At 39.6% G+C, this 24,750-nt stretch overlaps 1 protein-coding gene across 3 annotated transcripts in view; it reads left to right on the plus strand.

Moving 5' to 3' along the window:
- ZFPM2 (zinc finger protein, FOG family member 2) overlaps nt 1-13,844 on the plus strand; it is a 303,211-nt gene extending 289,367 nt beyond the window's left edge. For all 3 annotated transcript variants that reach the window (XM_061373386.1, XM_061373387.1, XM_061373385.1), the window contains 3 exons: nt 3,008-3,214; nt 7,368-7,592; nt 10,355-13,844. In XM_061373386.1, the coding sequence (XP_061229370.1) occupies nt 3,008-3,214; nt 7,368-7,592; nt 10,355-12,846 (2,924 nt within the window). In that variant the 3' untranslated portion in view covers nt 12,847-13,844. The remainder of the gene's footprint in view (nt 1-3,007; nt 3,215-7,367; nt 7,593-10,354) is intronic.
- Nucleotides 13,845-24,750: the final 10,906 nt, after the last annotated feature.

Genomic DNA, 24,750 nt, shown 5'->3' on the forward strand with positions numbered 1-24,750 from the left:
GCCTTTACATTCCCTTAGGAAATCGTCATGACTTTGCAAATATTTCAAGCAAACATCTTCCTGTCTTCTTCTTCATTGCCACTGGTACTTGGCGAGGACTTAACATGTTGTCCTTTTGAAAATCTGCTATTGACACTGCCCTTTGCTTTATGAAAAGATGTTGGGGTCCTGAAAAATTACTGTGTATATGTCAGTGGTGTCTTAGCATGTGGAAATGTTTATTGGAAGCAAGGTTTTTTTCCTGTTTTGCAACTACCACATGTCAGGAAACCCTGGACCCTGGAAGGGATGGCTATGCAGCATAATAATTCATAAGGTAGTCATGTTTGGAACTTCTTGTTAAAATTGGAAGTTCCTGCCAGGTTCTCTACACACCATTTCCCAGACTGTGCAGTAGAAGGTTCAAGAAGACTTCCACTGTTTTCTTCCTGTGCGGGAAAGCCAGCATATTTGAATTCACTGCAATGAGGGGAAGATTATATCTTTCAAAACAGAAGCTATTGCCTTAATCTGTGCAAGCAAGCATAGAAGGGGACAAGAGGGGAGTACTGCGTCAGAGGGGGCTATCCCTGTGTGTGACTGTTACTGCAGAGGTGATACACTGTATTTCCATTAGCTGGAAGAATGCATCATTTGAGGGTTCATCTGGGGATTTAACCCCGTATCATGTACTGATGGAAATATGGACATATATGGCATGATCACTTAAATGCCTCATTTTCCATAGAGTGGGATGGAAGAAAACAAAATAACAATGGAATTACTGGAGCTGAATCCAGGAGCAGATTAAACTTCTGTAGTTCTGATTTCCTTTAATAAGCCAAACTGGAGATTGTTGTGCTTCCAGAGCTGTCACACATCCCTAGGTGTGACAGCCTCCAGGAGCTGGGTGGAGCAGGCAGCCGAGGTCCTGCTCCCTTCAGCTGTCCCAGTTTAATCTGCTGCTGGACATGAGTCAACACCCTGAGGAGCTCTGACACCAGGAGGCTGAGTCAGACGTTAGCTGATCCAGACTGACTGCAGCTGGAGACCCAGTAATCAACTACACTTTCTGGGTTTTTCCCCCCAGGGGTATAGCATGTCAGGATGTTTGTTGGGATAGAGGAAGTCCCAGTTGGGTCTTCTGCAGTGACTAATTTTTACTTTATTAAGAAATCCAGTGAATAATGCAGTCTATGAAGAGCTCTTATTCTATGTCAAAAATTACTGAAACCTGTTGGTTTATTATTACACCTTTTGTATATAAATAAAATAGAAGTGCATGTAAATAATGGACACACTGTTCTTAGAACGATGAACTGTGTGGAGTTTGCAGTGAGAGTACCCATTTTCAGGTCCTCAGAGTGCAGTGTGTATCATGTGTTATTGCCTACAAAACTAATTAAGAACACTTTAGGAATTTAGCCTTATTCTCTCTCGAACAGGTTTTAGACCAGTTTAGCTCTGAAGGCTTCTGTATTTACTCCTGACTTATGCAGTAAGTCACTGTGCTTGTCAAATGTTTGGATTCGTGCTTGGGTATTAGGATTCTGCATTTGTAGGCATTTATGGCACTATCTTCACATTTCATCTTCTTATTCTCTAGAGGAAATTACTCAGATTTGCACCATTTAATTCTGTAATCTTGGAGGGTAGTAAACCTTAGTATGCTTTGGTCCCATCACAGTAAATCATAAACTTTGGAACCACTTTCAGCTCCTGCATTACCGAAGGGTGAATACAGAGACACTTTCGTGCTTTGAAACTTTCACACCACTTTGAGGTGTGGAAGCTTAGCTTTATGTTTCTACTGAAACACATTGTTACTGATGCTGTTTTGTTTGCTCATCTTTGAAAGCTAATAGACTGGTTTAATTAATTGTCCAAGATTTCTCTAAAACAATGTCCTAATTCTTGCATTTAGCTGTGGCATATCATACACTGTTGTTATCTCCTCTACCAGATTTTTGCAACAAGTTGTTTTAAAACTATAATCTCGTTGAGGGGAAAAAAATGAAGTGCAGTTGAAAAGGCAGTTATGCCGAAAGATAAACACAGCAATATTACTTATCAAAATGAGTACAGTTTTTGCTTGCCTAATGAATACAACATATAGCTTTTTCTATATATACAAAACCTGAGGAAAAAAAAAAGCTTTGTAACGTATAAAGTATGCAACATTATTTCAGGCATAACTGTATTGGATATGTATCTAGGCCTGAGAGTGTAGATAACACAATATAAGTGCTTTGCCTGTCTAAACATGTTAAATAAATGAGCATTCACTATCGCATTCAAATACATTAGTAGATGTACTCGCATAGTTAATTTTCTTTTTAATGCACTACACGTGACATTTGCAGCACAGAGCTATAGTGTATCTTACTGTTTAATGAAAGTTCTTCCACTTCCCCCCCTTTAAACAAATCTTTATTTGAATAAGCCTTTATGAAACAGATCTTTGGCATATCTTCTTTTCAGGAAGTTCAGTCAGTGTAAGCAGAGATAAAGCAGTCATGTTACAAAGAATATTACATAAGGGAAGATTTTTTAGAGAAAGAGGGTGGCAAACAGAAGGGAGGGGAGGAACGCCCTTATGAGGAAATCTGATTTCTTTCTCACAGCTGTTTGGTTTTAATGTGCTGTGATTTGGTATTCAAAATAAAACATCATTGGAGTTACAAAAAAAGGTAAAAGGTGGCTGGTGAAAAGTCATGATGAAAAAAGTGCCATATAAAATACTTTCACCTATAGCTTGATTTTCATAATTTAATCTCATAGGAGACAAAATGGAAATTAAAATGAATGCTCATGCTGCAAATAATTAGGAAAAGTATCTCCAAATTATTATCCTTGTACATTGAAAATTCCTATATTGGTAGAAGGAATACAGTAAAAATTATTTGCCTCTTTACCTTGAGCAAGCCATCAAAATTTAAAAAGAGACTGTAAAGAGACGGCACTGATGTTTTACGTTCTGGAATCTGATATCGTCCATTAAATCTTTCTGCTTTTATGTTTCCTGTAGGAGGGCAACTTTGGTGTACCACGACCAAGGCCATCTCAGAGGGTGAAGAGCTGATTGCCTTTGTTGTAGATTTTGACTCAAGGCTGCAAGCTGCTAGTCAGATGACTCTCACAGAAGGCATGTATCCTGCACGCCTGCTGGACTCAATACAATTGCTCCCTCAACAAGCTGCAATGGCATCTATCTTGCCGACGGCTATTGTGAACAGTAAGTGATGAATACTATTCTCTGGTGGTTTTCTAAAACAGCAGTACTTTAAGGGCACATATGAAGAGCTAATACAGCGATAGTGAATTCAAGACCACAGAAACCACATGACTTAAAAACCACAGCTTGAAGCCTGCTTTTGTTTCCCTGGCATCTCAGATGAACTCAGAGGCATAAAAAGGATCAAGAGCAGCGATTTGGTGTCTGGGTTCTGCAGGAGCCTCACCCAGAGTATCTGACCTGCCCTCATGTGGAGGTTCTGTGATCTGCTCCCAGAGTCAATAGGATCAGAAACTGTAGAAAAAGTAGGCAAGATAGGCCTGTTAGCTTACAAAGTCCAGCCTTTGCTTCTCAAGTAAGCGTGTGGCTTACACCTGCAGCTTCTGGTAATAATTCATGATATTCAGTTGAAAGGAAGAATATGTCTCTCCAGTGACTGTTTCAAAATGCAGTGGAGATTGTACCTTATTAGAAGCCCTGATTTACTGTACTATCTCAAATCAGTGTGGCTACACAAGAATGTTTTTACATCCTCTGGACATCAGTAGACCCTATCATGAACAAAATACAGCATGTAATTAAGTGCTGTCCTTAGAGGGGACGCACACAAGTACATGATAAGACAGTTGTTGAACTGAGACAATTCAGCTTGAATGAAATTTGAGTTCTTTACATTTTATTATTAATTTTTACCATTATATAGCCCTAGTTCCTCATCCTCCTAAATACTTTTCAAATATGTTAGCTGTTACCATCATCCTCACCAGTCATCACTTAGATCTAACGCATATCCTTAGCTGTCAGCACTTTGCAAGCCTGCCCATCTAGACCCCATCCAAGGTTTGTAAGTATTGTAATTAGATATAGTGAACTACTGAACACAGTATTTCAGGTGTGAATGCACATGCAAGCACATGATCTGCCACACAGGCTCAGACCAAATAACACTTTGTCTTGAACAGTCAGTCACACCATCTTCAAGCTCTTCAGACAGGACTCATTAAAATATCTGTGGTAACACTCTTCATTCCATGTTTTTTGTTTTATTTTTTGTTCTTTTTTTTTTTTTGGGGGGGGGGGTTGTGATGTTTGTTTTTTTTTAATCTGTATGTATGTTTTTTTGTTTTGGGGTTATTTTTTTAATTGCTTATTTTCTGGATAAACAGTCTTGATAGGTGCAAATTTATTGTTAGCCTGCTTTAAAAGATAAACCTTAAAATGTCCAAGTCATCAAACTCCTCCCTTCCAAAGAGTGTGTGAGAGCAACCTTAAGCCCTTTAGCTAACTGCATTAATTTTTGCCCCCAGCAGTGGGGCTGCTGTGAGCTGGTATACCTCTTCACAGAACTAGCAGGTACCACTCTACAGGTGCTGACTTTCCAAAAGAAGGTGTCAGAAGCCCCTGAAGTGGACTACCAAGTTACCACAGTTAGGGCAGACCAGTGTTTATAGCCAACAGCTCCAAGGGAGCCACAAGAGAAGAAGTTACCTAGCCTTAAGGGTAAAGACTTATTCACAGCTTGTTTCAGCTGAGGGTGTATTTTTTGTGCAGGCCAGCTCTGGGCTTTAGCAAAACATTAACTTCAAATAGCCTTTATCTGTTTTGCATTACTGCAGGGAGTAATAGTTTCAGGTCCCATTCCTAAACATTGTTCACCATGGAATCCCACCCTCTCACCACACAAAACTCCTGAAATACGTTTCCCCTGCATGGCATCTAACGTGAGTCACCTGTTCACCAGCTCCATAACTGGAGCAACAGATCCGAATAGGAAATAAAGATAGCTGGAAATTCATTAAAATAATCAGGAAGTTCAAGTCTGTGATGGAATGCAGTCACAATAATTTAAATAGGACTTGATGCAGTATCAGAATTTCTGAGAACTATTTTTGGGCTTTTCTGTGGAAACCTAGCAGTTCAATTTTTTAAACCATTTGAAGTGAAAAACAAATGCTGAAAAGTCAGCTTTCACATGAGATGGACATTTCAAATAATGCAAGCTGTATCAGCAATAGTTTAATACTGGTATATACTGGAACACTAACTGCTTGTTGAATGCTTATGTCTAAAAATCATGCACAGTCGTTCTGTGGCGAAGGAAAACATAGAAACTGGTAGTGCTGTAAATATTTTATGTAAATTTGTGAGCAGAAAAATAGACAAGCATTAGCAGTGGAGTTAAAGCATCAAACTGAGCAATGTAAATTTTGGCTGCATTTGTTGATGTTTAACAAATAAAAGACTCATCCATTTTGGTGGATTGGAGCCTTCAACTTCGTTCACTCTAAGGAATTGGAACAAAGCAATTGTCTATTGTCCTATACTCATCAGTATTTGAAATTAAACATATGATTGTCATGAATAATGAATTACATCATCAGCTACATATGCCATATTTTCAGAGCAGCCAACCATTCTTCAAGAGTAAGCTAATTACAATCACTAGCAGCTTTTTGCATTCTGAAGTCAGTGGGAGTTTTAATATTTTTAAGGGGCCTGTAATGATACTGGGGAGGGACTCTTCATTAGGGACTGTAGTGATAGGACAGGGGGTAATGGGTTAAAACTTAAACAGGGGAAGTTTAGATTGGATATAAGGAGGAAGTTCTTTACTGTAAGGGTGGTGAGGCACTGGAATAAGTTGCCCAGGGAAGTTGTGAATGCTCCGTCCCTGGCAGTGTTCAAGGCCGGGTTGGACAGAGCCTTGAGTAACATGGTTTAGAGCGAGGTGTCCCTGCCCGTGGCAGGGGGTTGGAACTTGATGATCTTAAGGTCTTTTCCAACCCAAACCATTCTATGATTCTGTGTTGACTAAGGTATGTTTTGATGTTGACTGCAATTGCCCATTCTCTGATCTTCAGGTCAGCTGGCACAGTCTGGCTGCACTCACAATTTTATCCTCTCTTAGTCTCAAAAACAGATGAGAAGTGACCAAACCAGTTGTAGGGAATGATCCTAGAGCTGTGGCAATTCTTATGCTGTATGCAGGAATGGGGAAGGTATTAACTTGATTTAAGCCAAAAGTGTGGAAGGGGTCACTGTCGTGATTTAACAATACAAACAAGAAGTCCCAATGCTCTAATCAGGCTCCAGTCACTGTTTCATTTACTAGTTAAGATGTACCCTAAAGGGCTGGGATTTCTTCCTTGTTCCTACTGATAGGGTGACAAGTTCAGCTTTCAGAAAGATCAAAGTACATTTTTGTCCTTCTGAGATAGATACACAACATGTATTGTTTAGATGCCATTTGGATAGGGTATTAGCAAACAAATATCTATCTGCTTTATGTAAATACACAGTATTCATTATCACTCTTCACATGAGTAAAGTATGTAGCCTTCAGAATATGATCAAAATATATCTACTCCCTCTGCTGCTGGGAAGCACTCTGTGCAATCTCTGCATTGTCTCCCCCTCAGAAAGGGTGCTGACATTTTGGGATAGAAGGCAATGAAGAATTTAATCACTCTTAGCAAATATCCTTTTGCATAGTGAAAAATGTAACAGTTACAATTTACCAAAAAATAAGAAAAATAAAGTACATTAGAATTTTTAACTTCTAATATCAATAACATCAGGAACCCAGGAGACAAACATGCTGCTTAGTATAATATTACATTCAACACTGTAGGAAACATAATCTATTCTGGCCTCCTGGATACCAGAGCAACAGGATTTTACAGTAATAACTGCATAAGCATTCTGAAAATACACATTCTTCAGAATGATCTGCAATTAGCACTCAAAAATTCCAAGGCCCAATGCTGGAAAGACCTTGTGCATACGGAAAAAAAGAAAAGTGCCATTGAAATATGTCACTTATCAGTAGTGAGGTGTTGGAAATGTAGCTTAGGTCCCAAATGAGTACTGCATATTCACAACAATCAATCAATTTAATTTAATTCTTTTAAGTAATTACATGCCGGAAACTTTTAGCTGGCTTTTTAGGAACTATTTTTAAAATCTCCTTCTGAAAGGAACAACTGTCTCCCACATTCATTCTCCCACCTGCAAATGACATTTTCATAAACCCATTGTTCTGTTTTTATTAAATAAGCATGTATTATAAGTGAGGGGAATTAATCCAGCTGTGTTAATTGGCTGGCACTGAGTGCACCGTAGCTAACCTGCACCTGGTTATATTTGCTTGTAGAGGACATATTCCCTTGCAAGTCCTGTGGCATTTGGTATCGAAGCGAACGGAACCTGCAGGCCCATCTCATGTATTACTGCAGCGGGAGGCAAAGAGAGGGGCCTCAGCTGTCAGAGGAGAATGAAGAGGGTGCTCAGCAGATATCCAGTGTCTGCCCCTTTCCACAGTGCACCAAAAGTTTTTCTAATGCAAGAGCTCTAGAAATGCACCTAAATTCTCACAGTGGTAAGTACCATGTATTTTCCTGTATTGTCTTCTAGATTTAGCTGTTTGAAGAATTATTCACTATAGACATTCAGTAAATCAGTGTCTCCCCATATACATGCAAGTGTTGGGTGTAGATGCTACCAAAATGTCAAGAGTTTCTGATCTGTCTTCTAAACCAAGCACGTCTCCCAGGTAGCCAGTATCATTTCTCTTATCTACTAATCCTCATTTGAATCCTGTCTCTCTCTTAATATGTGTGTATACGGATACAGGCAACTTTACTGGTGAAGGTATGCTCAGGAATCAGACACAGATTGCTGCTACTAGGTCTCTGAGAAATTCAATCAATTACTTCAGGATTTCATCCACCAAACATGAGTCTGCTAGACTACAATCTCTACTATCCTGTTCTGTTGCTCAGCAGAGAAACACACCCTCAGAGAGCAAGTCCTGCTGAAGTAAGATCTTGGGGTCCTAGAGCAGGCTTCTTAGGCAGGAGGCTTTAAGGACCAGGGATCAACACTCTATGGACAGTGTGCTTTTCCCAGAACACTTGTTTCATAAGAACTTTGTGTTTTATGACAATATTCTTTTTCCTCTTTATAAAATCGAGATAGTATTTTAGAATCATCAAATCACAGAATTGGTTTGGTTGGAAAACACCTTTAAGATCATTCAGATCAACAGTTAACCTAGTACTGCTGAGTCCTCCACTAAGCCATGTCCTTAAATGCCACATCTACATATATTTTAAATACCTCCAGGGATGGTGACTCAGCCACAAGTTTGCAGAACATTCTGCATTGGAGCTTTCAATAGCAGAGAAAACCTACAAATAAGAAAGACCACAGTGTTAGGTTATGTGGGGTGTGCTGTCTAGTGTACAGAGCTGTGTCTGGAAAAAGGCAAGGGCCCTACAGGAGTTCTGATCCTCCTGTTAAATGGATGGAGTCTAAAGGACACTAATGTGTGCTTTATTCACAGAATAAAGCTTTATTTGGCTGCAGTGTAAAAACTCCTGGGGAAGTAGCGGTCTGCTCTATGGACTTGGTGCAGTGAAAAATATTTCTCTGATACTTGGGAAGCAATTACAGCTCTTGAAGGCATTGTGTTTCCTTGGAGGAGTTTGGTACCTATCAGGAGTAGAAGAGCGCTGAGAAACTTTCATATGTACACAACGCAGACAACACTTAGCCATTCATTTAGAAATCAGATCTTTGTGTGCTTCCAGATCTTAACTTTGAATATCAGGCTATTGCCATTATCTCTCTCACCTAGAAAATATTTCATGATTCAGTGAAACAGCAGAACAGTAGGAAGAGCTTGAACAAGAGCAGGTGAATGCAGCCCAGCATGTATTATAGCATAGTAATTAAGGCCAGGTACTTTTGGAACATAACAAATTCATTTCTCCCCAAGGAGAGGAAAATTCTGAAATATTAGCCATTGGATAAAAGGGTTGCTTCAGCTCTTTTCATTTAGTGACATACCATTGACTTAGATGTTGAAAGTATCACGTGATGTGGGAGCGTATGAAACACAATCTCGTGGCAGTGGAGGAGCTCAAGCTTCCTATGGCCTCCTGGTGAAAAAGTGCCTGACAGAGAACCAGCACTGATTAAAGTTCTGTGTATCTCCTGAGCTCCCTTCAGGCCTCTGAGGCAAAGAATAGGTCAAATTTAAATGTTGCTCACAACTGTGGGAGTCATTGATGCTAGGGGAGAAGTGAGGACCTCCAGGTACAACAGAGGGACTTCTCAGAGGCTGAACCACAATATTCTCACAGTTTTATATTGTCCAACTACCATGAACCTAGTGAACAAGGCATGGTAGGGGTGTGTGTCTGTGTAGACAGAACAAAATACCCATTTTAGATTCTGAATATCATCCCTACGAACATTTTTTCAGTTTTTACTGTCTAACAGGTAATCAGAATCTGTCTTATAGCAGTACAGAAATTTGGTCTTATCTGTTTTTAAAGCATTTTCAGTTTCAAGATACCGTGAAACATGTTTTTGTGTTTCAGCAATGATTGTAAGGTGGCTTTGAATGTGCTGTTCTTGAAAGGGAAAGCTGTACTGATTTCATGAGGAAAAAGTGTATTACAGCAGTAGTTGTCTATGGCCATTATATGTGGAAGATAAAATGTTGGTGAAGCCATATCTTACTCTTCCTCCTCCCTTCACAATGAATGCGACTCATCAGTCCTTTCTGACAAGGATAGATCAGTATCCTGTTCCCACACTATAGCCAAGTCATGCAGGCAAAGAGCTGAGCATCAGTAATGCTCAAAATGTTCCTTCTGCTCTGTCTGTGGCTTTCAGGCACTCTAAGTTTGAGGGCTGTACCTCAAGCCACATCATAATCTTGAGCCTCTTGACCTTGATGTGCTTCCTGGGCATTCAAAATTTGCAGGGATTGTGTGTGGGGAACATTATGTCTCCTTTAGTTAAAACTGTAATTTCTAAGACCTTTTCATTTAGAATAAATCCAGTCTATTTTTATTCTTTCCCATGTTTGTTCTTTCCCTTCATCTGTGCTAAATGCGTGCAGAGACTAAGGCTCTCCAAAGAAGAGCAGAAGTCTGGGAATATCCTGTAGCAGTTTGAGGAAAGAAATTCTGAATCACTTCAAGTATTTGCAGGATGACTAATACTATCCCATCAGAAGAAAATTTGTTGTTCTTACTGTTTGTTCGTTCTGTCTGACTGATTTTCCAGTGTACTTCCCGAAGGGCAAACCGGTCACTTTATTTTGTATTTTACCTGTTTTTTCTATAGGAGTGAAAATGGAAGAATTTCTCCCTCCTGGTGCTAGTCTGAAATGCACAGTTTGTACTTACACTGCAGACTCGGTGATTAACTTTCATCAGCACCTGTTCTCGCATCTTACTCAAGCTGCCTTTAGATGCAATCACTGCCATTTTGGCTTCCAAACTCAGAGGGAGCTACTGCAGCACCAAGAGTTACATGTCGCTGGCAACAAAATTCAGAGAGAAAGTGACATCGAACACTCTCCCAGTGGAAACGAAGAAGGTTTACAGCCAGCAACGGACCTGCTGAGCAGAAATGATGTTCCACAGAGCCAAAAGACCATGCAGACTAAAGATGCAAGTTCTGATACAGAGCTTGATAAATGTGAAAAAAAGGCTCCACTTTTCCTTCCAAACCAGAGGCCAGAAACCCAGCCTGCAACAAATAAGCAGAGTTTCTCATACACTAAAATAAAATCTGAACCATCCAGTCCAAGACTTGCTTCATCACCAGTTCAGCCTAATATTGGTCCTTCTTTCCCAATGGGACCTTTTCTTTCCCAGTTTGCTTTTCCCCAAGACATCACTGTGGTTCCTCAGGCTTCAGAGATATTAGCCAAAATGTCTGAACTGGTCCATCGAAGACTAAGGCATGGAAGTAGCAATTACCCTCCTGTAATTTACAGTCCTCTGATGCCCAAAGGGGCTACATGTTTTGAGTGTAACATAACATTCAATAATTTGGACAACTACTTGGTACACAAAAAGCATTACTGCAGCAGCCGATGGCAGCAGATGGCAAAGTCACCAGATTTTTCCAGTGTTCCAGAAAAAATACCAGAAGCTGTAAGTCCCAGTAACGGCCAAAGCTCTATAAACATCCTGAATGCAGGTCCCCACACGTCAGATCCAGATAATCAACTTCTTCAGACATCTTGCATAAATTCTTCCAATGTTTTAGATTTGATTGGGCCAAACAATAAAAGTCATGAAAAAGACTTTACAGCACAATCTAAGAAATTGTCAACTGCAAGTAATGGTGATGATAAGATAAATGGAAAACCTTCTGATGTGAAGAATCCCAATGCTCCTTTAGTAGAAGGGGAGAGTGATCCTAACAAGACTACATGTGAAGCTTGCAATATTACTTTCAGCAGACATGAAACATACATGGTCCACAAGCAGTATTACTGTGCCACTCGGCATGATCCCCCACTGAAGAGGTCCGCTTCCAACAAAGTGCCTGCCATGCAGAGAACAATGCGTACTAGGAAGCGAAGGAAGATGTATGAGATGTGCCTACCAGAGCAAGAGCAAAGGCCACCACTAGTTCAACAGCGATTTCTAGAAGTGGCTAATCTTGGCAATCCTTGTACATCTACTCAAGAGTCTACAGAGGGACTTGGAGAATGTTACCATCCGCGATGTGATATCTTTCCAGGAATAGTCTCAAAGCATCTGGAAACTTCACTGTCTATTAACAAGTGTGTTCCAGTTTCAAAGTGTGATACTCCCCACTCTACTGTGTCTTGCTTGGAGATGGATGTGCCAATAGATCTCAGTAAAAAGTGCTTACCCCCATCAGAGAGGACATCCACTTCTCCCAAAAGGCTGCTGGACTACCATGAATGCACAGTATGCAAGATCAGTTTTAACAAGGTAGAGAATTACCTGGCTCACAAGCAGAATTTTTGCCCTGTCACTGCCCATCAGCGTAACGACTTGGGACAACTTGACAGCAAGGTGTTTCAAAACCCAGAAAGTGAAAGAAACAGCCCAGATGTCAGTTACGAGAGAAACATAATCAAATGTGAGAAAAATGGAAACTCAAAACAGGCTTCTCCTAATGGAAACTTGTTTTCCACACACTTAGCAACACTTCAAGGACTAAAGGTCTTTAGTGAAGCAGCCCAGCTTATTGCTACAAAAGAAGAAAACAAACATTTGTTTCTTCCACAATGCCTTTACCCTGGAGCAATAAAGAAAGCTAAAGGAGCAGATCAGCTTTCTCCATATTATGGAATAAAGCCAAGTGATTACATTTCTGGTTCTCTCGTAATTCATAATACTGATTTAGATCAAAACACAAATACAGAAAGTGAATCTCCTAAAGGCCAGGTGCCTTCAAATGGATGTGCTGTGCAGAAGAAAGAGTCTCTTCCACTATTGCCAAAAAACCGAGGCATGGTAATAGTTAATGGGGGACTAAAACAAGAGGAAAGACCTGCCACAAACCCACAGCAAGAGAACATTTCCCAGAATCCTCCGCATGAAGATGGGCACAAGTCTCCTTCTTGGATCTCTGAGAATCCCTTAACTGCAAATGAAAATGTCTCTCCAACAATTCCTACAGCAGAGGAACAGTTGTCTAGTATAGCTAAAGGCGTGAATGGTTCTACCCAGGCCCCAACCAGCGGAAAGTATTGCCGACTGTGTGACATCCAGTTCAACAATCTTTCAAACTTTATAACTCATAAGAAGTTTTATTGCTCGTCACATGCAGCAGAACATGTCAAATGAAACAATCAGTCACCTTTGGTACCTGTGTTTAGCATATTGTTCCATACAGTCTAAAGAAAGCTGTTTGAATTACATCTGGCCAATCAGGAGATTTCACTATTGCCAAGTTTAAGACTTAAAGGTGTAATTTCATTACAGTCCATTAGTAAAGTGTATTATTGGTGCCATTTTCAAAAATATTAATTTATTTTACCAGCAGTATTCATAGCTGTAGTTATGTTATTTTTTATTTAAAAACTTTATATTAAAGTCATTTGTAATGTTATTGTATAGTTATTGTGTAGCACATATGGTTTGCACTGTATAGTAGATTTTAAAGAAAATAGTCGCAAACAATACAGAAGAGCATTTTAGAAATAGCTTCAAAAGCACTTGTGTATCCTGATTTTTTTTTCTTATATGCTGTTGCAGATATATGTATATGCTAAAATATAACTTGCAAAGAAGTTTCAACTATGCTGTAGAGTTCGCCTTAACATTTCAATTTTTTGAACAATTGGGCTCAGTTTGCACTTTATATTTTAGCAGATACAGTACCTTAGTCATTAGGCTTTGCATTTGTATGTAGCAGTATGTTTCTGTCCACTTTCTTAATCTGAAACGTATGTTAAATGAAGATGGCATTTTTTTTTCTTGTATAGTACTTGTATTTTCTTTCGCTGATGCATCTCTGTCTCAATTTTTAAACCTTTGCTGTTAAATGCAATACTTTATAAAGAATGAACAAAATTACTGGAAGCAGTATTGTAAGTAATGAGGTCATATCAATCAGTTTTATCTTTTGAAAGGCACATTCTAAAACAAAACCCTAAACTCAATGCTGCAATTATGAATCTAATTCATATATGATATATTTAAATATAAGAGTAGCAATACTGCAACTGGTGATCACAAAGATAATGTTCTACTTCTGATAGAAATAATTTCTCAACAAATGTTGTTACTATGCATGTAAATGGATGGAATAAAATTCCAGATCATTGGAGAAGTTTGACAGTCGTTTCTTGAAATTTGTTTTACCTTGTTTTTCAAGGAGGATTTAAAGTGTACAAACTGTGAGGAGAAGCTGTTAGAACTAGGTAAACATTGCTGCCTCTTCAATAGCAGCAAAGTGTTCAAAGAGAAAATTAGTCGAAAGGATGCCTTCACTTCTAAGGAGTCTTTGCTGACAGGTCAGTAGTACAACTAAGTCTAAGACAACCCGGTGAACTAAAAGTGTGAAGCTCTGAAACCAGAAAGACTGTTCTCTCTAGCTCCTGAGAGACTTCTCTGATAGAACCTCCATATGTTAAAGTCATTGGAACAATCTGCTTCATAACACCACTGCCATGATTCTTTATGTCTTCAGTGGTCTTATATGAAAAACAATAGCATTCTTTTAAATAGAACAGCAGTTTGCTCCACTAATTCAATATAGAAATACTGTTCAATAATTTGTTATAGTAAAATTTGAACAATTGCGCAATTAATGCCCTTCAGTTGCAATTGTTCAGTCTCCTGAATGCTGTTCTCATTTTAAAATTCATACTATAAAAGTGACCTATTGAAGCATTTTTCATCCTACAAGTTTGAAAGCAAAACCATGACCTGAATAGTCACGTAAACAGTTGTATGTAATTTAGTCCTGTATTGGCCAAAGAAACAGTGCAGAACAAAATACATAAAAGGATGCTATTTCAGCTTAGCAGCCAGTAGGAGTCTTGTAGCAGAGTATTAAATACCACTGACTGTTAGGAACCCCATTTCTGTGTACTTTGGAACTGAGTCTGTCCTTTTTTCATTTCTAAGTGTAGGTACATACGATCTAATAGCAAAACCAATGGCTAGCTGAACTTTAAATGCAGAAGAAGAGTGCTTTAAATTATGCTAATTCTCACTCTCAACAAAGGTAACAGGTGTTACACGTTCATTTCAGTAGGGCTAAAATTGGTCCTATAGTAAATACTTTGGGTAATAAGACTTGTGGAGGAGAAAAAGCATTACAAATACAGTGCAACTAAAGCAGACAAATCATTCATGATTATTAATTAAACATTTATTAGAAAGTATGACACCAATATATCTAAGACTCCACAATATTTGAGATAGGTGGTACTTTTTGACCTTCTTGGTGGCAAATAAAAATTTATCCATTATACAAAATTGGTTTAAAGAACTAAGAAATTGCATCTGGATTGAAATAAGCTGATTCTGAAAGGTCCACATGCATAGATGAAAACTTTAGGTGAAGTTGGTCCAAAAGCCACAGGTTGTGTAATTTAAAGTTGCTGAACTCTAAGGATGTGTTCAGACCATGAGGAAGTAAAGGAGAATATAAGGGTTAAAGGGAATACGTAGCACAAAAGCGGTGCCAAAAGGAAAGAGCCTTATCTCAAAACATTGCTGATCTGGAAATGCTGAGGGTACCTGATATATTCCAGAGGTAAATTAAAGCCTGCTATGCTGCATTATATACTTCCCACTGGCTAGTCCAATTGCTTTACATGACAGAACATACCAGGTAGCGTTTTCTCTTTATAAATTTTCTATTTGGTTGACTGGCCCCGTTTTTATAAGTTCAAAACAAGCACATAATGTTTATCTGTGGGTAGAGAGTTACTCCATTTTCTACGCAGTTTACTCACCTCACAGGAGCTCTTGGCAACTCTGACACGTGCTAAACCCCAAAGTTATACCATCACACTCTCTGAAAGTAAAACTTAACACTAGCCTGCTGGGTAGCAAATATAAATTACTGATATTTGATTTCCTATGTATTTATTAAAAATAGTATTTCATAAAGATAGCTGCTCACATAGCTGGGCTCAGGAACAATGTTTTCCCATAACTTCACACACTATTTTACTTTTTTCCCCCACTTTCTTTATTGCACCCATTTTTGATTTGTTCTTCTGAAATAAGAATACAAACACTTTGGCCAGACAGAAATCTATCTCCTTTCTCTGAAAGCAGTTTTCACAATGCTGGTCTAATCCCAGCTGGGAGCTTTACCCACACCTATGTTTAAGTCACAACAGGAATAAACTACTTAAACCTGTTTTCTGAACCAGTGATTATTTGTATTATCTTCAGATTATATCCACACGTGTGTTCAAGGTGATAATAGAATAGGTAAACTCCTATTGCTAAAAACTTTCCTTGAATATAGACTCTTTCCTAGTTCTGCTTTTAAGGTTTTGTGGGTTTACTGGTTATTTCTTAAATCACCTGTGCAAAGAGGGTCCATCCTTAGTGAGTCTTAGATACCTAGACCTCATCAGGAAGCAGAGCACCGCAGTTAAATGGTTTGAATCTGCTAATCCCAATCAGCTGGAGTCAGTGAGTAAATCTTTGGATCTGTTGAGTGGAGATGAGTAGCCTAACAAAAGGTATTCAAATATTTCCTGGCTTTATGATACAAAAAGTAAAATTGCTCCACATGAAGGCCTAGTATTTCGAAGAGCTGACTCCTGCCCAGCTCCCCGTGTACTGATTGCCTGGTGGGGTTTGCATTCAACTTTTTGTCTTTTTAAGGAAGATTTCCTTATTCACAAGACATCCCGTCCACATGTAGTGCTCAGAACCAGCGTTGTGGCCACATCCCTGTCTGTCTCATTTATTTGTCTGTATCCTAAAATTCAGACTTTGAAAGGCTGTTGTGAGTCCCCATTCATACCAGAATGTTCACACAGTTGTGATGCAATCTCTCACATTGCCATCTGATTGTTTTACATGATGGTGATTTTTCTTACTGTAATCATAAATCAGGTGGACATGCCTAATGCAAGCAGTAAAGTGAATTGCTACAAGCTGATGTCTGTTTGTCTTGAATTGCTTGTAATAACTTTAGGGTTCTGATAACATTTTCTCATTGCTACAAATAACCATAAAACTACATCATTGATACTTGCTGTGGATCCACACTGCTAACTTTCCAAGTCTCTCAGTTCTGCCTAATAACTATTCACTACAATCACTTTCTGACGCTGCCAACAAAAATGTAGTAGTCACATTCCAAACACAATCTTAGAGGACATTTGAGGTGATCACTCCCTTGTACAACAAATGCTGCACCACTGAGAAATGCAGAAGGGAAAACAAAACAAAACAAAGAAAAAAAAACCACCTAAAACCAAACAAAAAAAAAAAAACCTGATGAAGAAATTAACATGTCGAGGTGGAGGTAGGCTAATTCATTGCTCTGAATGTACATAAACTATGAACCAGAATTCACTCTAAAAAGGTGGACCTGAGGTGGTGGTCTGAACAGCCTGGAAAAACCTGAATAAAGAAAATTCCATGGTGAGTACAATGGAAGAAGGGTGGTTTGGGATGATCTCACTGAGGGGACAAAGAGGATAAGGAAAAATGGAATTGGCACTTGGTTAATCTGGACAATGCAGTATGGGTACACTGCTGGCTGCAGAAGGCAGCAGTTGCAAGGCGTCAGCACTACAAAACCACTGCACATCCCAGGAAGCCTGTTGAGAAGGGCTAAAATACTGATGAGGCAAAATCTTTGGAAGATCACTCCCAAATGCTGAATACTGCCAGTGCAAAGATTCTGGCTCCTGGCAGTCTCATTTTCCCCAAGGCTGGCAATGAGGAAGAGTATCATAACTCTTTCCACCTCCAGGTCACCTTCATGGCCCAGGCACTGTGCTGCCAGGAGGTGTCAGAACAAACACTGCGCAGAACAGATGCATGTGACCATGCTGTACCTTAGAGGTAAGTCAGATAGCTAAACTTCAGCTATTTAAGCCTGTGAACGTGCCTGGTCCTCTTGTCTGAAGTCTTCCACGTAGCTTGCTGACAGTGCTTTGAATCCAGACCCCATTTGAGACCCCTTAGGGCCACAGCAAAATAAACCAAAATAATACTGGTTGCACTCATGTATTGAATGAAGCAGAGCAGAGGTCAGGGAGGTGGGCAGGAAATCTGCACTCACATAATTAAAGTTTCTTCATCACATGCAGGCACAAGACGAATGAGTTGTGACTGGAAGTGTGAAATGAGCTTTTGAGCTGGGATGAACAAATATTTCTGACAGTTTCAACATTGAAATACATGGTTTTAGTAATACACAGACACACATCTGTTACAAAAAAGACAGAGAGATGAACATGTCCAAATGAGGCAAAAACCTAAACTAGATTAAAAAATTGAATCAAGCAGCTGAATAAGGTGATTAGACAAATTCTTTGTTGAAGAAGTAACAGACAGACCCTTTAATCCTCATTGCATAGGTAACTGGCACATTTTGGTGCATGGAGAATAAGGATATGTTCATTTACTGCCAAATTTAATTGTCCTCCTTGCAAAATTGCTTTCTCCCTTTTCTGCTTTCAGCTGCTTTGCACAGGTCCTGGGCCAAGGTGCTTGTCCAACCTACCAACTCAACTGCCCATGCACTTATTTTTGCCACCTGCCAGCTTAGTTGGTTTTATAAATGTCTTGTTTTCTTTTTTGTTGGGCTTTTTTTGTTTCATTGTTTGGAGGTTTTTAACTGTTTAATCCACCTTGATTCAAGGTGTCTGACTGAGGGTGGAGGCACTTGAAAGAACCCACTTGAGCTGGAGTATTGGAGAGGGTGGTAATCTCCACCAGCGAGGTGGGGAAAGGTAGCTGCTGCCCACTTGACTGTAGGGCAGCCCATGAGCAAGCCAATGGAAAGCACAGGTCCTGCAGTATTCACGTGACTCAAACATCTCAGCCTGGCAGGAGCCTTACACAGCACTGTTAATAATAAAAACAATAGCTCCATACCACTCGGTTTTGCCTGCAGGTGCGTATAGCTATGAACAACCATGTTCCTTTCAAACTTCTGGATAGGATGCTGAGTATGAAAAGCCAAAGGTGTGATGAGTAGAACTGAATAAAGCTGGAAACACCTTCAGAAGGAGTTCTCATCTCAGCTTTCCCAATTCCAGGTGTTATTGTAACTGTGAAGCCAGGTTCATGTGATCTTGCTGTGATGGCTGCATATAAATGCAATCACTCTTCAGGATCACCAGCACTGCTACTGTTTTGAAAGCCTATCTGTCATCAAAAGTTTTCTCCTCTGATTTTCACATCCACTAACAATTTCCTTGCTTTAACAAGAGAAATTTCTGCATGTCAGAAGTTCTGTTCTGTAGTTGTGACCAGCTGATACAGAGCAGACTGTAGAAACCACAGTTCTCAATCTATGTAGTGCCAAAAGCAGTCTTGCCACTCCCAGTCTTGTCTGAAGTGTGAGCCTCAACGACTGTAGATGGAGAAGCTGAAATACGAAGTGGTAATACAGCTTGAAGTCTGTGTAGCCCTAAAATAGTGTCTCTGCATGTCTGGCTTATTCAGTCACTAGGGAGGATTCACCTTCAATTTGTTTGCTTACCCTTTTTTGAGGAAGCCCTGGTAAACCCCTTGCATCTTTAGTCTTAAAGGGTATGGGGAAAATAGCAGTGGGACAATTATATTGGCATTTGGCTTGAGGGAGAACAGACTGCTCCTTTGATGCTTTGACATTTTTCATCTCATGCTAATTCTAATGAAACTAACCCCAGGAGATACATTTATGGAATCTAATAAAAGACCTGTAGGTTCAAAGACTGATCAAGGAAGAAAACTGTTTTAGGGAGAAGCCATCTCAGCCTATGACTGATGTTGCTGTATTAGGGTAAGTATGCAAAGGGAAGAGAACATGTTGGTTTACTGCCACAGGTTTTCAAAGCAGAATAGAAAAGACCCTCAAATTATGTCTTTCAACAAAAAAAGTAAGAAGAATTTGGAAAAGTAAAAAATCTGTTTAGTTGGATAATCCCCGAACTCTTTTGTAGACCAAAGGAAGGCAACTCTGCTGCAGATGTAAATTAGATTAAAAAAAAAAAGATTAATCTAAAACTCCTTCCCCTCCCACTCCCTTAAAACCAAAAGCCCAACTCACAGCCAGGCAGTGTACACAGCAGAAGCAAGGTACAGAGTGCTGGGATGCAGCCACGTGTGCCCAGGGTTACCCTGCGTGCCCTCACCACATCCTTAGTCTAGCAGGTCTCATGGCTCAGTCAGGTGAGTTAAGGTCTCCTGCAGTGCCAAGGACCTGCCTGGGCCTGGGGCAGCTGCTCTGGCAGCTGTTTTTTGGCAATTCTAGAGGCCAGCAGAAACAGAGCCGTTCTCTGTTGGAGCAGTGCTGGGAGAAGAGGCACAAGCTTTCCAAATATATCACAAGAACATGAACATCTATTGCTGGCCAGCTGACACTGCACAGCTTGCTCCCTCCCAGGCTAACTCGTTCATTTGATTTGTAAAAAAAACAAGATTGATTTTAAAGGATTAAACATCTAAAAGGCAAAGAGCTACCTACTGGGAGGTGCAAAAGTAAGAACAGTTTTTATTTTTTTAGGAGGTTTTCAAAATAGTGGTTGTTTTCTTTGTTACCTTTCATATTATGCCTCAACAAAACATATAAATAAATCAGTGAGATATTTCTCTCTCTTGTTACTGCAAAAGCACAGTTTGGATCTCGGTGTTTGAGTCTTGTTGAAGAGAAGGGATACCTACAAGGGAAGAAACATAGTTTAGCACAAAAACTACTGAGGGAAAATGGATATACCAATGGCTTGTCCCATCTCCTGTATCTGCGTCTTTCAGACGTCTTCCCCACAGCCTAGACATCTGTCCATACTGTGAAAGGTGCCAGACTGTACCATCTACCACTGCTGGAGACCTGGAGGCACTCCTCTCAAAAATAAGGTTTACACACACTCATTTGGTTCTCATCTCCTCCAGTTAAGTCCTTTTGTTAGGGGCTCTATATCCCTTCCCATGTCCTGAAACTTACTCTCTGTAAGTGCTAAGCACCATACCCAGAGCCTTGGTCAGTTGTCTGCTTTTGCTCAGAAAGACTTCCTTGTGGGAGAACTCCATCAAAGAATGGGTTGGACATGCACTTTGAATGACACTATTGATAATTTTACTGCTTACTGTTTATATAGTAACCTAGTTTTCATTCACAAAGTGTGGCCTGGATTCACTGTGCTCCTCAGCAGTCAAGGTCTAACCAGCTCTTAAGACAATACCAAGCCTTGCATGAGGGCAGCTCCAGGGGCAGAAAGAAAACAGTATTTGCTGCTTCTCTCCTCCCACCTGTGTTACTCTGTGAAATAAAGTCATTGGACTGCAGAGAGAGAATGGGATGAGAGGAACTTTAAGGGTTATCATGTGGGGAAGGGATGTGGGGATTCTGTCCTCATGGTAATTTCTGTGTTTTTACACTAAGCAGACATTGGGAAAATGCTGGTCTATCAGCAACTGAGGCTTATCTTCAGTGTTAGAAAATTTGGTATGCAGTATGCTTTTGTAAATTATATCAGACATCGCTTTCCTTTTATGAGAACTGTCTTTTCTTGGTAGATAATTGTTGTATTAGTTTTTTAAAAAAAAAAGAGTTGGCAAAGTTTGCAGGAGTTTTTAACATATTAACATGCTACAATGTTACTGAAATCTGTAGTATCATTAAAACACATTCCAAGCTTTCATGTAAGTTGTGGAACTAAATAATTGTGTAAGAGATGTTGACATGATTTCACTTACTGGAACTTTACAGTAGTAGAGGATCCACTGTTACTCTGTGACAGCCACTTCACAGAACAAACTGTCTCTGCTCTGCAGGAATCTTCCCCAGCAATAACCTTCCGTGATTCTTTTTCCTCCAACATCAAAAGACATCATAGTTTATGTCTGTTATGTTAGATTTGCTAATGACATTTGCAATACAAGAATAATAATACATAAAATATTCAGCTTGCAGATATCTGTTATACCTTCCTGAAATGAAACTGCTGTGTATAATTCCCAACTGCATATTATGGTTAAGTGGTAATATTAGCTTTTGCATTTGCTTTAAGATTATGGCAAACACAATTAATACCAATAACCAGAAAGGTTACAGTAGGATTCATTCTTAGGTGATAAAATGCAAGTTTTCTTTCCCAAACAACAAATCCCTTATTATCATATAAGGTTAAAAAGAAAAAAAATGAAATGTTGTACAACTTTGTCTAGTGACCCTCATGAACTATTTCTCTGTGGCATATCCTGTTGTGGTTGCATCACTGGTGTGGAGAAGCAGAGTTCAAGCACCTACTGATGTTCAGAACAACAGAGAAGTGAGAGATGGGATGCAGGCTCAGATAACAATAAATTACTTGTTTCATTATAGTAAACAGTTCGATGCAAAATGCAGCATTCTGAAAACACAAATTACTCTGCTATCTAAAGTTCTCTTAGAAATGAAGATGAGGTAAAGTTAGTACTCTGCTGAGTAGCAAAACCTTTTCTCCCTGCAGGATTACCCACTGCCACTAACAAATCACCCATAAAAATGCAGGTCAGGCATTTGGAACCTACATCTAATGCTAACAAAACTCCCATTGAAATGAATTATGGAATCGCTCACTCCAGTTGCAGTGTCTACAAGTAGATAAAAGAGAATATGTCTTTGTAAACTTTATACAGGTTCTGCTATATTTATATACAATGCAAACAGCTTCTTTTGTATGTAATACCACTGGCTGTAGAATAGGAGCAACTAGCTCCTAACAATCATAGAAGGGTAGAGCCATGTCCCAGCAAAGGTAATGTCACAGGATGCCTGAGGCTGGTGGGCATCTCTGGAAATCACCCAGTCTAGCCCCACCCTTGCTCAAACAGGGTCAGCTATGACACCTTGCTCGGGGGCTGTGCTGGGTTTTGAGTATCTCCAAGCTAAAGAGCCCACAGCTGCTGTGGGCAATTTGTTCCTGTGCCTGGGGTTGTTCCTTCTCAGGGCAGGACTTTGAGGTTCTCTTTGCTGAACGCTATGAGATTCCTCTTGGTCCATTTCTCCACCAGATGTTGCCCTGATCATCAGGCACTTGCAGTTTAAAGTTACATCCAATCTCACATGAAATTAATTCCTGTGTTAACTGTAACAAATGGGAGAAGTCCCAGTGAAGCAGATTTTAATTGTCTTCTAAATCAGGTAGTCATCTCTGCACTATATCCCTCTAGTGCCCTTCAGTTTCAATTTGGCTGAAATGTGTAAGAAAAATACATATTTGCAGTGATGTGAGCAAAACTTTCAGCTCTAAACATTTCTAAACTTGGAGAAGTTTGAATTTAAATTCAAACTAGGACCTCAGCCTCTTTGTCACAGTATCCCAAGCCCCACCTGAGAAAATATAGATGTGCTTTTTGGGAGACAGTCACTTTTGTCTCTGAAGGCTCAGTGAGGATGAAATGATTTTTCTCCAAGTGCTTCCTTGATATGATTCTATGATTCTATGATTCTATGATATTCATTCAGACCTTTAAGAATGAATTTATCTGGGTATTTTTTGGCACCAAAAAGCAAATTCTATTTTTAACATATATAAATTTACTCTGGAACAGCTATCCCAGAGTTTTGCTCACCTAATAGGCATGCAGCAAAACTAAAACCAGGCAAGCCACCACACAGTTCACTAGGATTACAATGAGTATCTATCGACCCACATTTATATTACAAATGAATTAATATAGATCTAGTAATTTTTCACTGAAAATAGATGCAGTAAGTAGTCGTGTTGTTCATTTAGCATTAATCAGACTAGATTTCACCTTCGAATTCTACCAGAAGAAATTAGGTAATTTATGCTACTTTCCACACTTTTTCCAATTCCACTGAGAACACAATGTGTCCCAGAAACTGCACTTAACTTGTCTAAATCATATATCACCATCTTCATAGGAACTCAACTATTAAGATATTTTAAAGTGATTAAAGAGCTCATGTTTACACATATTTTGGGTTAAAACCCAACTACCATCACATATGCATCTCTTTTTTTGAATAATCTGCAACATTTTGAAAGGCCACTTCCTCATAGAAATGTTACCATTAAAGAAGTCATATCATTTGCTGACTCCTCCCTTCTCTGAAATGTATATGACAGCTGAAACTCCTCTCCAGGCAACAGCTCATGTCTTCTACTAAGCAGATGACTGTTGAGTGTAAGAAGAGCATGACAAGTGTTCAGTCTACATAAGATTTATCTTTCACCTGGGCTTTTGCGGGTGGAAGTGCAGGGTAAAACTCGGCAAGGAGACCATGCGCATGCCTGTGGGACTTGACACTAGTAGTGACATACATGATAGCATTACTCATGTGCATCTTAAAAATTCACTGTTTGGAAAACAATGCACCTCTTCAGACCTCTTCAGACACATCTCTCAGTGTCTGCCTGTTTCCCCAGCTGGTTATGTCCTCCCCATCAAAACACCCTTGAATAAGCAGAGAGCAGGCAGGGAAAAGTGACATTGCCTATCACTGTATCTACACAGTCTGTGACTTCAAGAGCTTAAATCCCCTCAGACTGTATAGGATATGCCCTTTCATATGTTGTCTGACAGCAACTGCTGATTCAGCTCCAAAGATGCAGTAAAAGCTTCCTCAAGTTTCAAGACCATTGCCTTCCCAGTCTGAAGGGTGGCCAAAATGCTTTTTATACATTTAGAATTGTGCTCTTAGTAAAAGTAGTGCTCTGTGGGACTGCTTTCTCATTTAATAGGTGTGTGAATATTCATGCACAATCTTTGTCAGCTGCTGGTCCCTGGTTCTCTGAAGGCACCACTGGAAACATTCTTTTGCCTCTTAAGAGCTTTCTCAAGTATTTTTTTGTAATCTTTTTTACAGAAACATCTGTGATGCTTCTCGTTGGGGCGAAAGTGAGACGCAACACTTACCCTGGCCTCTGTTTAGAGGAAGGTCTAAGAGGTAATGTGCAGTTTGAAAATTTTTAGGTGATATTCCTGTAAATTGTGGGAACTCATAAGAAAAATGGTCCCTTTCTTCACTACTCTGATGCATAACAAATGCTTCCTAAGACCCATTCAGTATCTCCCCACAAAGACACTTCATTCAGGAAA

The sequence above is a fragment of the Neopsephotus bourkii genome, unplaced genomic scaffold, assembly GCF_033783945.1.
Source record: "Neopsephotus bourkii isolate Nb327-2 ecotype Australia unplaced genomic scaffold, CSIRO-AGI_Nbou_v1 NB_1630, whole genome shotgun sequence".
Classification (NCBI taxonomy): domain Eukaryota; kingdom Metazoa; phylum Chordata; class Aves; order Psittaciformes; family Psittacidae; genus Neopsephotus; species Neopsephotus bourkii.